Source organism: Ranitomeya variabilis, chromosome 2, assembly GCF_051348905.1.
Source record: "Ranitomeya variabilis isolate aRanVar5 chromosome 2, aRanVar5.hap1, whole genome shotgun sequence".
Lineage (NCBI taxonomy): Eukaryota > Metazoa > Chordata > Amphibia > Anura > Dendrobatidae > Ranitomeya > Ranitomeya variabilis.
In genome coordinates this window covers 479,739,112-479,755,913 of record NC_135233.1, presented here as the reverse complement: position 1 = coordinate 479,755,913, position 16,802 = coordinate 479,739,112, and the positions used below count along the sequence as shown (strand labels likewise).

The 16,802-nt window shown below is 42.4% G+C and overlaps 1 protein-coding gene across 1 annotated transcript in view; it reads right to left on the bottom strand.

Moving 5' to 3' along the window:
* Positions 1-16,802, bottom strand: part of LOC143803844 (mucin-5B-like) — a 119,307-nt gene extending 102,505 nt beyond the window's left edge. Inside the window, exons 1-9 of the mRNA XM_077281609.1 lie at positions 16,699-16,802; positions 16,228-16,297; positions 14,011-14,148; positions 12,109-12,273; positions 10,161-10,255; positions 9,252-9,378; positions 8,772-9,027; positions 7,431-7,477; positions 3,200-3,300 (exon numbers count right to left, since the gene is read on the bottom strand). Coding sequence (XP_077137724.1) covers positions 3,200-3,300; positions 7,431-7,477; positions 8,772-9,027; positions 9,252-9,378; positions 10,161-10,255; positions 12,109-12,273; positions 14,011-14,083 — 864 coding nt within the window. The 5' untranslated portion in view covers positions 14,084-14,148; positions 16,228-16,297; positions 16,699-16,802. The remainder of the gene's footprint in view (positions 1-3,199; positions 3,301-7,430; positions 7,478-8,771; positions 9,028-9,251; positions 9,379-10,160; positions 10,256-12,108; positions 12,274-14,010; positions 14,149-16,227; positions 16,298-16,698) is intronic.

Sequence of the window (16,802 nt, the reverse complement as noted above, 5' to 3'; positions counted from 1 at the left end):
CTACACAAGCTTGATGACCAATGGGAAGCGGAACCGTATACCATCCTGCCATCCGATTTCGACAACACGAAGGTCTGTCTCATCAGCAAAGATGGAGGGGAAACTTCAATGGCAATATCCAGAGACCACCTTAAAATATGCCCTGATAAGTTGAGAGAGAGGGAAACGGGCCCAGGAACCTCTCCACCTGCAGAAGAGGAGAAGATGATACACACTGTTCTTGGCGATTTTCCCCAGTCTTGGACTCAAATAAATCAGGCCATCGTGGTACCTGTCTTAACGTTTCGTCAACCGAACCCGCCAGAACTAAATGTGGTACCAGATCATCCGGACCCGCAATCACAGCCAACCCCACCAGAGGATGCCAGGCCAGCCGTTAGACCGGCAAGTCCTCCCTCTGCTATTGGCGAATCTGCCGTACCCACTGTTGGTAGCAGCAGCCCTGAGGGCTCCAGCATGCCAGTGCTACCCAGACTCACTAGAAGTGTAGCTAGAAGACAGTGCACTACACCAGTGGTAGCAAGCATAGCGGGCCCTGTTAGGCCAATAGCAACTCCTGCACTATGGAGGTCTACACGTAGCACCAAGAATCAGACTCCACTTCGCTACAAAACTTGGAGGTATTAACGGAAGTTGTTATTTGGTTGAAAATGTTTGTGTAAATATGTTTGTTACAGGTTAAAAAAAAATGGACAATGGAGTAATGGACAGTGAATTGCTCCAAAACTTTCAAAAGGGACCCCTTTGTTTACCCGGGGTCCCTGCTGTTTCAAAGTTACAACCATTGAACTGGGAGTCATGGACTGTGCATGACCAAAACTTTTGCAACGTTCAAGTGTCCTCACCTACCCTAAAGGGAAGCACTGTTATATTTAATTGTTCATAGCATTTACTTGTTTATTGCATTTCGAAAATTTGTATGTCTTTTGCTAGCATGTATTGTTGTTCTTCTTTCCCAGTCCGAGAGTACTGGATTTAACTAGGGGGGAGTGCAGCGCCCCAGAGTCCTGGTCATTGCAGTAATTATGCTCCGCCACTAAGGGGAGTGATGGTATGTCTGAAAGGCCCTATTTACTAGGCCACTCCTCACACTTGGGTAAAACTGGGAAGAGCTGGGAAGAGCTCGAGAGAGGACCTGACAGGGGTGGGATCCTGACAGCGGCCTAGAAAAGGACAGATCGTTACGGAGCCGTGCCTGTGCCTTATAGCGGCAGACTCCTAAGAAAGGACACGAAGCGAAGCATATTGTGGAGAAGTGAGAAACGGGATCACAGCACAAAGGGGATAGAACCAGAAGGAGTCGTGCCTCAAGATCAGCAACATCCTTCTGAGGCGCGTAGCCGAGAAAGTAAGAGACTCCACGCATTACTTTGAACTACGGCCGGGCAGTTAACTCTAGGTTGGCTGTCTCACCTAAATCACCTAATGAAGGCAACGGAGGCAATTGTGGGAGAGGGGCGTCTCTAGGGTCCCTATAAAATAGCTCCAGGCCTACCCCGTCATACGGGTGCGTCCTATCCACATCATCTGGGGGACGGAGAGAAAGAACAGAAACATACACGACAGTTGTGAGGACTATCCCGTGGTGCTCAGCAGGGAAGTACTACAACATACAGGCGCTGGTAGGAAGGACACTGATTTCCACCTGTAAAAGGAACTCTGGATGTGCCTTCGGACCGGCCGGTCTCAGCCAGCCCAGTTAACAGTGCTCTGGATTGCGGATGCCGAAGCCTTCAGTAAAGAGGTAAAGAGACTGCAACCCTGTGTCCTCGTTATTTGCTGCGACCTACACCACCACCTACACCTTTTATTGGGCGCCCCTTAGCAGGACCACGGACCGGGTCGGGCCACCGTGACATCCTCAGAACCGATAGACCCGGTACCGAGTATCCCGCCATCCTGCGTTTGGGGGCTGCTCCATCAGCACCCGGCATACCCGGGTAAGTGCCGGGGCCCTGGCGAGACGGGGGGCCTATTCAGGGCTGGCGTTAGGGACAGGCAGCTGCCTAGGGCCCCCCGCTCCCCCAGGGGCCCTCAGCTAGTGTCACGTCACGCAGCCGCTATGGGGCCTCTGTGAGGCAGGGGGGCCCGCCTGCCGCCAGCGCCAACTCCCCCGCCGCCGCATTGAACTATACCGGCGTCTGCCAGTAAAGTTCAAAGCAAATGATGGAGGAGAGAGTGTCACCTGACGCTCCCTCTCCCATCATTCCCCACTCTGCCTCTGATACTGCCGCTGCAGGTGCGCGATGATGTCATCGCGCACTCGCTGTCTGTCAGGCAGTGCAGCGGCAGCCGCCAAGACCGGAGCAGGGAGCAGCACGGGCACGTTGAGAGGTGAGGAGTGTTTTTTTTTGTAACTATAACAGTGAGTACTGGACTATGGGGCCATTCTTGGGGGGAGGGGGGCTGTGCTGTATACTACATGTCTGTGCCATATACTACATGGCTGTGCTATATACTATATGGGCTGTTATATGCTGCGTGGGCTGTGCTATATACTACATGGCTGTTCTATGTACTACGTGGGCTGTGTTATATACTACGTGGCTGTGCTATATACTATATGGGCTGTTATATGCTACGTGGGCTGTGCTATTATACTACATGGCTGTTCTATATACTACATGGGCCGTGTTAAATACTATGTGGTTGTGCTATATACTATATGGGCTGTTATATGCTATGTGGGCTGTGCTATATACTACATGGCTGCTCTATATACTACGTATGTGTTAAAGGGGGGGCCCACTGAGACTCTTTCGCCCGGGGCCCTCAAAAAACTGGAGCCGACCCTGGTATGAAGTGATGGAAACCACCAATTATATGATCTAAAAAATAATACAACGGGTATATACCAATAACGGGTAGACCAATAATACTCTATAATACTCAAAAACATGCAACTGAAAAACATCAGAAGGATTTTATTATTAGCATTAATGGAATTGATCCATGGATCTTTTTTCAAAAGATGTGGAGAGGAAACAAGCAAACGAACTGACTCCTCAATTGTAATAGAATTCCCATCTTGATCTTTGCTACAGGGCCTGTTTTTTTTCCTAAACCAATGACTAGATTTCAGAGAGTAATTCTAAACTAGTATCTTATTTGAGAATTTAAAAAATATATATAAATAATACATTTATTATTCCTAGTTTTCTTTAATTCTGAACATTTTGTAGGTACAATCTTAGCTTACGTAGTCAATGCTCAGTGTCTTGCAACTTTTACGAACAGGGGCTCCTCGAAGCAGGGTCTGACTCTTGTTACAGTCAAAATAAACTTTTCCTCCAGAGCAAGCTATAAATAGGGGAATATTAGGAATAAATATGATAATCAATTCTATTTTACCTAATCTAGTACAAAGTAAATGACACATTTTTCATTTTTTGTATTAACCCCTTCAAGACCTTGCCCTTTTCCATTTTTGCGTTCTCGTTTTTTGCTCCCCTCCTTCCCAGAGCCATAACTTTTTTATTTTTCCGTCAATATGGCCATGTAAGGGCTTTTTTTTTGCGGGATAAGTTGCACTTTTGAAAACCGTCATTGGTTTTAGCATGTCGTGTACTAGAAAACGGGAAAAAAATTCCAAATGCGGTGAAATAGCAAAAAAAGTGAAATCCCACACTTGTTTTTTGTTAGGCTTTTTTGCTAGGTTCACTAAATGCTAAAACTGACCTGCGATTATGATTCTCCAGGTTATTAGGAGTTCATAGACATCAAACATGTCTAGGTTACGTTTTATCTAAGTGGTAAAAAAAATTCCAAACTTTGTTAAAAAAAAAACATTGCGCTATTTTCCGATACCCGTAGCGTCTCCATTTTTCGTGATCTGGGGTCGGGTGAGGGCTTATTTTTTGCGTGTCGAGCTGATGTTTTTAGTGATACCATTTTGGTGCAGATACGTTCTTTTGATCCCCCTTTATTACATTTTAATGCAATGGCGACCAAAAAAAATGTAATTCTGGCGCTACAAATTTTTTTTCTCGCTACGCTGTTTAGCGATCAGGTTAATCCTTTTTTTTTTATTGATAGACCGGGAGATTCTGAACGCGGCGATACCAAATATGTGTAGGTTTGATTTTTTTTATTGTTTTATTTTGAATGGGGTGAAAGGGGGGAGATTTAAATTTGTATTTTTTTTTTATTTATTTCATATTTTTTTAAACTTTTTTTTTTTACTTTTGCCATGCTTCAATAGCCTCCATGGGAGGCTAGAAGCTGGCACAATGTGATCGGCTCTGCTACATAGCAGCGATCATCAGATCGCTCCTATGTAGCTCAATTGCAGGCTTGCTATGAGCGCTGACCACAGGGTGGCGCTCACAGCAGGCCGGCATCAGTAACCATAGAGGTCTCAAGGACCTCTATGGTTACTATCCTGATGCATCGCTGACCCCCGATCATGTGACGGGGGTCAGCGATGCGCGCATTTCCGGCCGCGCGGTCGGAAGCGCCGGTTAAATGCCGCTGTCAGCATTTGACAGCGGCATTTAACTAGTTAATAGCGGCGGGTGAATCACGATTTCACCCGCCGCTATTGCGGGCACATGTCAGTTGTTCAAAACAGCTGATATGCCTCGGCTTTGATGCGGGCTCACCGCCGGAGCCCACATCAAAGCAGGGGACCCGACCTCCGCAGTAATTGTACGGCGGAGGACAGGAAGGGGTGCAGTTAATGGTGTTGAAATAGAATTTACGGTAAAACACTTTTGATCACTAAGCACCAAATTACACTTCACACTGCATTGGCATAAATTCAAGCATTAGGCTTTGTTTATATCTAAATCCAGTGGATATTTCTCATGCGCCAATGGCCACTCTGTGCAGACTTCGGATGACCCCTCCACAAGGTCCAAGGCAACACGATTTCAGAAAGATCCAAGGCACAGAGCCATGGCTGAATTTTTATTGTCTGTATTTGTGGCTTGAAAAAGGCTTATTATGGCCAAAACGTTGCATCATCTACCTCATTTTTTAAAAATGGAATAAAACCTACGTTTTATCCCTATGACAATTCTCTGGTGCCTCGGATCTTTCGGAAAACTTTGTACTATGTACTGGTAATATGCCTTTTGATGGACACCTCAGATCCCAAGTAAATGGGTCTTTTGGACACTGCTGGTGTCAATCATTCTACCGATCCATGACAGCATTGTAACTTTCATTTTAAACAGCAGCCACAATACTAATATGAACATAGACTTATTCTACGTAGAGAAATAGATAGAGGGATTCACTAGTTGTTATTGATAAGTAGAAGAAACTAAAAGCGAGGGATAAGAAACCTCTTGGTGGAAAAATCACAACTAGTGTTGAGCGATACCGTCCGATACTTGAAAGTATCGGTATCGGAAAGTATCGGCCGATACCGGCAAAGTATCGGATCTAATCCGATACCGATACCCGATACCAATACAAGTCAATGGGACTCATGTATCGGACGGTATCCCTGATGGTTCCCAGGGTCTGAAGGAGAGGAAACTCTCCTTCAGGCCCTGGGAACCATATAAATGTGTAAAAGAAAGAATTAAAATAAAAAATATCGCTATACTCACCTCTCCGACGCAGCTGGGACCTCAGCGAGGGAACCGGCAGCGTTGTTTGTTTAAAATTCGCGCTTTTACTTGGTTACGTGAATTCCCGGCTTGTGATTGGTCAGGGCGGCCATGTTGCCGGGACGCGGACCAATCACAGCAAGCCGTGACGAAATTACGTCACGGCTTGCTGTGATTGGTCCGCGTCCCGGCAACATGGCCGCCATTAACCAATCACAAGCCGTGACGTCACGGGAGGCTGGACTTGCGCGTTTTTTAAAAAGCGCGCGTGTCCAGCCTCCAGTGACGTCCCGGCTTATGATTGGTCACGGCGCCATGTTGCCGGGACGCGGACCAATCACAGCAAGCCGTGACGTAATTTCGTCACGGCTTGCTGTGATTGGTCCGCGTCCCGGCAACATGGCCGCCCTGACCAATCACAAGCCGGGAATTCACGTAACCAAGTAAAAGCGCAAATTTTAAACAAACAACGCTGCCGGTTCCTTCGCTGAGGTCCAGGCTGCGTCGGAGAGGTGAGTATGGCAATATTTTTTATTTTAATTCTTTCTTTTACACATTTTTAAATTAATGTTGTTTCGATACCGATACCCGATATCACAAAAATATCGGATCTCGGTATCGGAAATTCCGATACAGCAAGTATCGGCCGATACCCGATACTTGCAGTATCGGAATGCTCAACACTAATCACAACCCTTTGAGTGCTAATATGGTGGTTGACAATTACAGTCATCAGGAATATAAAACTGAGCTTTAAAGGTAAAGCCCACCTACGTGTTCATCAACTGGATCCAGTATCTCCTGGAGGATTTATCCACCAGCCAAGGGGCAGCTGCAGCTATTTTTCTTCGTGCTTACATAGGAGTTTTGCCTGTCACAACTCCACCAGGTGAGCGTTACCAGCACTCTCCTTCTCTCCCTCCATAGGGTATCATCCTAATGTTCACTGTGTATCCCACTTCTAGATTTACAGATTAAAGGGTAACACAGCATACTTTCTGCACATGTATTGAGGAACACAGTCAACATTTGCCTGGAAATGCTTAAACAACCAATTTTAGGTTATGCTTTATTCTTCTGTAATGGCTATATATATATATATACCTTTGCCCATATTTTTAATGCTCATTTGCTTCCTAAATGAAAATGTACGCATCTTTCTAAATAATCTTCAAAACAGTTTATAAGTACTTTATCTAGCTTAGTGCTTTTGTAAAACAGATTTAAATCCATTACAGCTCCTGCTCTTGGTTCTCTTTTTCCTTAACCCCTCCTCTCTCTCAATGTGAGACAATGGAGATGTGGTGAGAGGGTTGTGCACAGACCTCCACAGTTTGGAGAGGGGACAAAGCATGTACAGTCTGAGGGAGGACAGAGAAAAGGAATATAAGGGTAAAAAAGCAGGCAAAAAGAAATTAAGAACAGAATTGGAGCTGTACTGACACATGAGATAGTGAAGCAGTAACCTGTACACACAAAGACCTCACATCTAGCCTATATTATTGGGTAGGACACTCACACAAGAGAAAAATATGGAACTTACTGTAAACTGCATATCAGAGGGTTCAAAAATTATTGAAGAAATGAAGATTTCAGACTGAAACGTGATTTTATTTCCATAAAGTTAACCATTATCATATATGTATTTTCAAGACAAAGGTGTCCATAACCTTAAAGTGGTTTACGGTAAGACATACAGTTCATAACTTGCTAAAAAATGTTGTGTCTGAGTCTTCTGATGATTTAAACTTTTGCTTTTGAAATTTTAAACACAGAATTGTTATCACCTCAAAGTAAAAGCCGGGTTCATAGTGATGCAGACATTGAAAAAGAAAAAATGTAAATTGGAAGTATGAATTCTATTTTTCTTACTTTTATTGACTTGATCAGCGCAGACAAGATTCCCATTTTGGCAGATGCTATTAGAAAGAGAGAAGTAATCATATGTATCCTGTTCCCTATCCTAAAAGTGCTAAAGTGATAAATATACTACAATACAATTTGCGCAATATTTATTTTACACGACATTAGCAAGTCTGAAATAAATGGAGTTCCTAATTACCAATGCGCCCAAGCCTAAATTCTTGTTTCATTCATTATTTAAAAACACTTCATAATGACTGAAAGTAATGCATTGAGGTACAGCAGCCATCTCACCCCTGCCACTTAAAATGTTTTTTAATGTTTATCTAAATAAAAGAATTCTAAATCATGTAGTACTCAAGCTGATGATTTGATTTAATCATTTAATAATCAGTTAGTCAAATCTTAGGAAAAAATAATTTTCAACAAAAAAAGAGCATTCCAGACTGTACCTTATCACAGTTTTCTCAGCTGCAGATCTACCAGTTCTCTGAATGCTGTGCTCTGTATAACCCCGCCCACACCACTGATTGGCAGCTTTCTGTGTACACTGTGCATAGGCAGAGAGCTTCCAATCCAGTGGTGGGGGCGGGGTTATACAGTTGTCATGAATATGGAGGACTACAAGGCAGCAATTTACTACTTTAATAATTTCCTGTTGACAAAATGCTTATTTTATCAAAGCTACAGCAAGTAGCCCAGTAAGTGACACATTGAGAGAATCAGGGTCTCTGTCTCTACATTAGGCTGCTGTCAAATTAGTTAGCAAAAACCTGGCAACTGATCACTTTAAGGCTCAGCTACCATTCTGAGGCATCTGATGCCCTCAATATATGGTACTGAATACTTTTGTAAAATAATAACGGAAACATAATATTTTTCTAGTTCATAATTGTATATGTTTAGTAATCTAAACCATTTATTTAAGTATTATATGATAATAATAATATAGTATAAAGCATAAAGTATCAATTTAAAGGGAGCCTGTCACCTGAATTTGGCGGGACCAGTTTTGGGTCATATGGGTGGGGTTTTTGGGTGTTTGATTCACCCTTTCCTTACCCGCTGGCTGCATGCTGGCCGCAATATTGGATTGAAGTTCATTTTCTGTCCTCCGGAGTACACGCCTGCGCAAGGCAATATTGCCTTGCACTGGCGTGTACTACGGAGGACACAGCATGAACTTCAATCCAATATTGCGGCCAGCATGCAGCCAGCGGGTAAGGAAAGGGTGAATCAAACACCTCAAAACCCCGCCCATATGACCCAAAACTGGTCCCGCCAAATTCAGGTGACAGGTTCCCTTTAACAAGTCTCAACTGCAAAACTTTATTCTCGTCCTACACATACCAATGCCGATTCTCTGTGATAAATATCTTCTGAGGTTTCAGGTAGGTGTCATGATGATAGCAGGAACATTTCGATATGTGGACACATTGATCCTTCTCATTCAGATACTGCCCCTCTGGACACCCACATCCGTCTATTGGTTTGAACACACTGGCGAAAACCTTCTCTCCTGCTGCCAGAGATCGACAGGTCGGCTGGTAAGTGGTCAAATTATATAGATAGATCTGATTGGAAGGGCAGGGTGTCATATATTTGTCTGTGGTGGATAAAAGGAGAACAGAAGATTCTTTTCATTGACTCATACTGTTGTGTATCTTATCTTGTTATGACTGATTTTTTTTAGAGAAGAATATGATTTTTTTAAAGATGAATTTTACAGATATGATGATAATAAAAATAATAAACAAAATTGAGAGAAGTAAATTTAATAAGAAAAGTAATGGAATTTACAGGCAATACTTAGTATTGATTTGCTCTTACCACAGATTCCGCTTTTCCATCCCCATAGAATGATCCCTTTAACAGCACAGGCCGTGACATAGGAGGAGAGAGCAGCACACATACAGGGCTCACTGTCCTTACAGTTACACGAGTCATAACGACATCTCTAGGGTTGAAAAATATGAAAAACATTTATTACAACTCTCAAACTTTATTTTTTCTTTCTCCTGTATTAGAGGGCCATCCATCTTACCATATACATGTAATAAAAGGCTTTCCTGACATGTCTGTTTTAGTACTTGCATTCCCATGTTATTATAACCATTCTGAAACACCTTTTTACCCCTGGGCCTTACCTCTGGAATTCCTACTGAAAATAAATTGACAACTGGTTAATACTATTACCTTCCTATAAAGGATCTGTGCTCAATCCAGCATAGACCCTATTAAAAATACCAATGGCAACACCCAGTTGTCTGTTTATTCATCCATTTTCAAGATAATAGTGATGAGCCAACGTGCTCGGGTAAGGTGTTACGAGCATGCTCGTTTGCTAACCGAGTGTCTTCGGCGTGCTCGAAAAATATGTTCGAGTCCCCGCAGCTGCATGTCTCGCGGAGGTTCGACAGCAGCAACACATTAGGAATTGCCTAACAAACAGTCATTCCCTGCATAGGTTGCTGCTGTTTAACAGTCATGAGACATGCAGCCGTGGGGACTCAAGCATATTTTTCGAACACGCCAAAGACGCTCCCAAGCATGATCAGATAACACCTTATCCCAGCACGCTCACTCATCACTACAAGAGAATAATAAAGGAGTTCAAAATAAAAAAAGATTTAGAACTAGTATTTTAGTAGAAGCCATGTATTTGCTAAACCAGACTTGTCTTTGAAAAGTATGCAGTATATACTGATAGTGATAGATGGTAACAATATTAATACCAACCTTTACATATTCAGTAGGGTTTATCATGGAATGACACTTGGCGAAAGGAGACTCCGTGTTTTCCAACTTAGAACACCAAAATTCTGCATAATTTTCTAAAAGGAAAATAAGTAAAGCATTAAAATCAATAATCACTTCAAGCAGGTAAATTAGTGTAGAACCCAAAAAGCAAGAGGGAAAGAGGGGGATGGGGCACTATGAGGTCTAACATTAGTAAATAGACCAGACAAAGAGCATTTTGAATAAAAAGAATGTACGAATTAGGATGAAGAGAACCATTGCCAAAGAAGGTAAAAAAATTATGGAAAAATCTTCTTTAAATGCATAAATAAATGGAGATTTAAAAGGAATTTGCCACCAGGTTTGTGCTATGTAATCTGAAGACAGCACGATATAGGGGTTAAAACACAGAATTCAGGGTTGCCTCTCTTATCAAGCTCCTGGTTTTGTTTGCTTGCAATGATTGTTTTAGCACCAGGTGCTTATCATTGCTGTGACACAGCAGCCAGCTTGTACCTACTGGTCTGACACGCCCCCTTCTGTGATAAGCAGCTCACTGTCTATGGACATTGTATATACAGAGCCTGGTGTGGGCAGGGTTAGCTTCCTCAGCTCTGCTGCATTGGAAAATCTTAACACTCTGATATTCTCATATTTAAGGATTCTATAATGATAGAGACTGGCCCATACCAAAAGTAGTCCCACTATTCAAAAAGTGAGCCTGGAAACTATAGGCCTGTAAGTTTAATCATTATCAATATTACCACCACAAAGTGACTGACTATCTAGTGTTCAAATATCAGGTTTACATAGGCACTCTGCAGATTATTATTGTTGTTGAAAAGGAGTCACAGGAAATATACAGTACAAATATCAAAACCGGAAACTCACAGGTCATGTCTTCTTTGACTGTATTTGTTTTCTGTTTGTTCTCCGTCCTGCACAGATCGCTATATCGACTTTATCCTGACCACTGCAGAGTATTTTTTCACCAACCGTTTCTCATGTTCAAAGCTCTGCTCATGAACTTGTTTGCTTTGTTGCCCAGTTTTGTGGCACAGTTGGGCTGTCTCCATGGTTCTGTGTCAAAGGGGCGTGAAACTGAGCAGCTCTGTCACTGTCCAATCAGTGCAGTGTCAGCACATCTCTAGCAGAGTTAATCCCCAAGATGCTACTTTTGATAACTCCTGTTCCACCTCTATCTCATATGCACCAATCTAATTAAAATGTTCATCTATATGAATGGACAGTACAGAGATCTTTTTAATGATCTTTGCAAACCTAGGCCTGCAAATATCCTGTATGTCTAAAGTACAATGGGTATCATCATCATCATCATCATCATCACAGATTCTTTGACAGTAATTTCAATTAATTCTCTCCTGTGTATGGTCATGTGTAATGGTAGCAAAATAAGCTTTTATTAAAGGTGATGTGTCATTCCAGAAATGCTATTTATTTGTAGATGTATATAATCTTCATGTAAATAGCATTTAAATTCTTAATAGCTGGTTTACCGGACCAGCAGATACAGGGAGAAAATTAAATTATTACCTCACTGCAACCATTTGCTTCCAATTATCACACTGCAGGAAGCGATTGCAGTTCTCGCTTTTTATATAGCGAGTGCAGCTCCCCAGCCCTTTGATTGACATTCTGAATATACCTATATACTGAAGGGCTGGATGTCAATCAATGTGCAGGGGAGTGATTACAGCACTTTCACTGTATAATGGGCAGTGGCTGTATAGCCTCTAGCACTGTCCCAATGACTGGATGCAAGCGGTTGCAGGAAAACAGAACTTCATTTTTTTCCTGTAGTCGCTGTTCTAGTAAGGCGGCTGACCAAGGTGTAAAAGCTACTTACCTGCAGATTACCACTGTATCTGCAGGCTTTAGCATTTCTGGACATTATAGGTTCCATTTAAAGAAAAATATTTCTTCTTACTGTTCTCAATGCTAGCACTGCATGGATCATCCAACCAGTCCAAAATGTCATGACAATTGGCCATGGACTTCCATGTGTTGGCAAAGACTGAGGCTGTGGCTTCAACAAGACCTCCGGATGTTGTAAAGTCATCTCCTTCCTTAGTATTGAAATTCCCACAAAGACCTTTATCACAAATGGAAAAAAATTGTCATGGTCAATATCCTTATGCTTATTACTATCAAGTGACATTGCTATTGATATTATGTAAATAGATTAAATAAAGGTATCTGTAATAATGGGTGAAAATTCAGTCTTGTGCTTCTGCTGTGATTTGTGAATTATTTTGCTACTAATGACAATACATTTTATTAAACTTTGTTCTCATCAATAAGTATTCATCCATAATACTGCCAATTGTCTGTACTTTAGTGTCAGGAATGGGGGGTTAAGGGTGTTGGCAATAGCTTTGCCAGCCTCCTTCACCTGGGTTGGCTACTGCAATTAGCCAGATAGCCAGCACCCTTCATGACCTCAAAGCTGGGAGAAGAAGGAAGCTTTCCTCGGTGCTGAAACAAAGCTGCAAGTGAAGGTACCAGACATTGGGACTAGCGCTCATATTTCAATATCAGGTCAAATTTCTTAATTAATGAACAAGTTGCATTTTTTTGCTCTTTACACACATTAAAGAGCCTGGACAAAACAATAAGAAAAATATTAAAATAAGATATGTAAGACCAAGCCTTTTATTGTATCATATGGGGCTTAAAAAAATGTTGGCTCCATCCTGGTGCTCCTGTAGCCACTTTTACGGAACCAAAGGATGCAGCACTTCATTTTTTACCTACAATAGAAGTGTCACGGAGCACCCATGGGCCACTGCTGCCACCCTGCTATTGCACTGACTAGTAAAGGATATTCACCTCCAAATGTAGACATTACTCATGAGAAAGAGTGATGGTATCAACCTGAAATTTGTCCCTTTCTATAAGTCTATTAAAATCTGTTGGGGGTTTTCTATTATGGTGTAAATATATTTTTGCACCACAAATAAGTTACATAAAATTCGAATCACGGAATATGAACCTGAAGACCCACCTGTTCCGACAAGCCTACAACCTGCAGTAACCACCGATCGACCAAACCGCTGCATGACCAGCTCTATCCTCGCCTACTGTATCCTCACCCATCCTTTGTAGATTGTGAGCCTTCGCGGGCAGGGTCCTCTCTCCTCCTGTACCAGTTGTGACTTGTATAGTTTAAGATTATTGTACTTGTTTTTATTATGTATACCCCTCCTCACATGTAAAGCGCCATGGAATAAATGGCGCTGTAATAATAAATAATAATAATAATATGACAATAAACTGATAATATTCAAGATTGCATTAAAGAACCACTCCCATCAAAGTTTTTATCCTTTTAGTGTATTGCAGTCATCATATGATATACTGTAGCACTTGCAATTCCTCATTTTGCCTTTCTGCCCAGTTAATTCTTCTCTTTTCTCTGCTCTATGTAAAAGAAAAGGAAGTCTCTTTTTCCTGCATGAGTCCCCTCTTCATCTTCTGACCCAGCTGCTTCCACCTCTCCCTTGCCAGGGAATTCTGCAGTGATGACTTATGGAAGAAAAATCGATTTTGTAATACTACATAGAGCTTAGAAGGATTCAGCTGGTCAGTTTTTAATCATGTGATGTCATAGACCTAATGGGAAAGAGAAGAATTAACTGGGTAGAAAGGCAAAATTAGCAATTGTAAGTACACAATGCCATATAATGTGATTATATGGAGCGATTACTGTTTAAATATGTGTAACATATACTGTAATTCTATAAGTATTCAGCTGCAGTGTTTAAAATGTCATTAACCATAAAGGGAATCCATTTGGTCACGTGTTCATTTTGCCTAAAATGTAACTGACCTTGTAGTTGTTCTTTGGAAGATTTCTCCATACTGATGTACAGCTGCATTTTGGGTAATAGTTGAATTTGCATTTGGAGGCCATGTGCAGTTTGAACAATGATATAGTGCACAGATGGTTGCAGTATTGAAAAGTTGGCTGTGAGGGAAACAAAAATCTGCATAACTCCCATGAAATTGTTAAATCCTCCTATGCAAATTAGTCTAATTTCAGTCAAGCCAGCCAAAAATGACAACGTACAGTCTAATATCAGTGGGGGTCCTGGACAATTAATTCTTGGGAGAGTTAAGCGCATCTTGCATGTCCAATTTTGAACTGTCGATCCTTGTTTTCGCGGATTCATATAGAACACAAGAGCGCCCAACTGAGTGAGTGCTCATGTGTATGGCCAAGACGGTTGAGATAGCTGCCGGCTGAATGATGGTTTGGCCAACATCAACCTTGTCAGGTTGATAAATCAAACGTAGCATTAAAATTGTGGAATATGTAGGTGATCTGCGCTGCTGATTTTGTATCAAAAACACAATTCCAGCATGCAGTATATGGGTGTCAACACAGTTTTATTCTCAACAAGTTCCTAGTTAACAAACTTCTTCAAGAGACTCTCGAGGTTCTCCTGAAGACGTTTGTTAACTTCGAAACGCATCGAGAATAAAACCACTTTGACATCCTTATACCGCATACTGGACTTTTATTGTAGATATGAAACCAGAAATGTAGATCACCCACATTTTTCTAATTTTCTTTATGCATAATGTAGGTTATTAATGATGCCATCGGTCTAGTGATTTTTTCTCCCAAGCCATTTTTCAATTTTTTAAAGGGATTATAAAAATATATGACTGATATATCTGATACCATGTCTTATGCAAATGCAGCGCCCCAGAGTCCTGGTCGTTGCAGTACTGTGGCTCCGCCACTAAGGGGAGCTATGGTACGTCTGATGGCACTGAAGGAGTTAATCTGATCAGGTATCACAGACACCAATACATTTCACCGCCGGGCCTCCAGGGGGAGCTAAGGGTTCTATTCATTAGGCCACTCCTCACACACTGGTAAAACTGGGGGTCAGGCAGGAAGTTAGGGAGAAAGCTGACTGGGTTGGAACCAGGCAACACCTTGTGGCAGAGGGTGTTGTGGGGGAAGATACAGTAGGGTCTCTGTCAGGGGTGGGATCCTGACAGAGGCTTGGCAACTTGAGCGAACGTAACGGGACCGTGCCTGCTCAGCATAGCGGCGGTGCCCAAGGAAGGATCAGAAGCGAGATAGATTGTGCTGAGTGAGAAACGAGATCAAAGCAATAAGGAGAACACCAGTAGGAGTCGTGCTGTAAGACCGAGGCAACATCCTACTGAGGCGCACAACCGGTGGCCGGAACGCCGAGGGAGTATTACAATATTCAGCTTCAAGCAATACTCTAAACAGCGGCAGGACAGTCAGTCTAAGGCGGGCTGTCTCACTTAAATCACCTATGCAGTCTTGGGGGGCAACTTGTGGAGAGGGGCGACTCTAGGGTCCCGGAAGAGCTCCGAGCCTACCCGTCAAACGGGCGCCGTCCCAACCGTAACATCAGGGAGGGACGGAGGATTAGCAGAACATCATCTAATCGAGTTGTGAGGGAACTTAAGAAACAGACACAACAGTTGTGGGGACTTTCCATAAGCACAGCAGGGAAGGACCGCAACACATAGCGCTAGAAGGAAGGCACAGATTTCCACCTGCTAAGAGAACTCTGGAGGTGCCATTGGACCGGCCGGACTTGCGCAGCCTGGTTATCCGGATTCCGGACTGAGGACCCAGAGATCGTCAGTAAAGAGGTAAAGAGACTGCAAACTTGGTGTCCTCGTTATTTACTGCACCGCACCATCTACATCCGTCACATCATTCACTGTGCGCCCCTCGGCAGGGTCACGGATCGGGCCTAGCCACCGTGACAACCCCAGAGCAGAGACTCAGAGGCCCGGTACCGGGTACCCCTCGGCCCTGCGGCAGTGGGGGCGCTACACAAAGAAAATGACTTGAGGAGGCTCAGCATGACATAGCGAGCATTTTGCTGGTTTTGGAATCCCTATGTCATGCCCATAGTGTCATTTTAGTACTTCCTCAAACTTTTAAGCACATTCTACAAAACTTTGAGTATTTTTCAGGCATTGTGCACTACTTATTGTATCTGCTGTAATCTACATACATGTACATATTGGATTTTGGACACTCTACCTGTGACATAAGGCAGCGTAACCTTTAGATCATTCAGTGTAACGGTTCCGCCTGTGTTGATCTTCACAACCTACATAAATTAAGGAGTTAGTTTGGTGGACTAAACACAAATATTTATTTCTATTGTAGTCTAAAGAATATTCTAAATTGCAGAAACTTTTATTAAATTTGCAAAAAAAAAAACGCTCTATCCTTATACGCGCTACTAAATATCGTCATAACTTTGAAGTTTGTTTTTTGTCTATATGGACCATACAAGCAAATAGATCCCATTGACAAGAGATGAAAACAAATATTTCCACCCACCAGGCCGATGTGCTTGGGCACATATAAAAATATGATGTTATGCTTAAGTCCTATTTTTTTAATCCATTTAGTATAAAACAGATGAAATATTTCCAATACATTTTTCTATTTTTCAGGCGCACGCAGATTATGATTTGTTATGCTATTTTTTTGGCATATACCCACACTATTCTTGCTGTCTGTGACTAATACAACAGACTTAAGGCAAGTCTCTCTCTCCGAGGAACCACAAGGTATTAGCGTCCCCAAGATAAAATTTATCCTGCTTC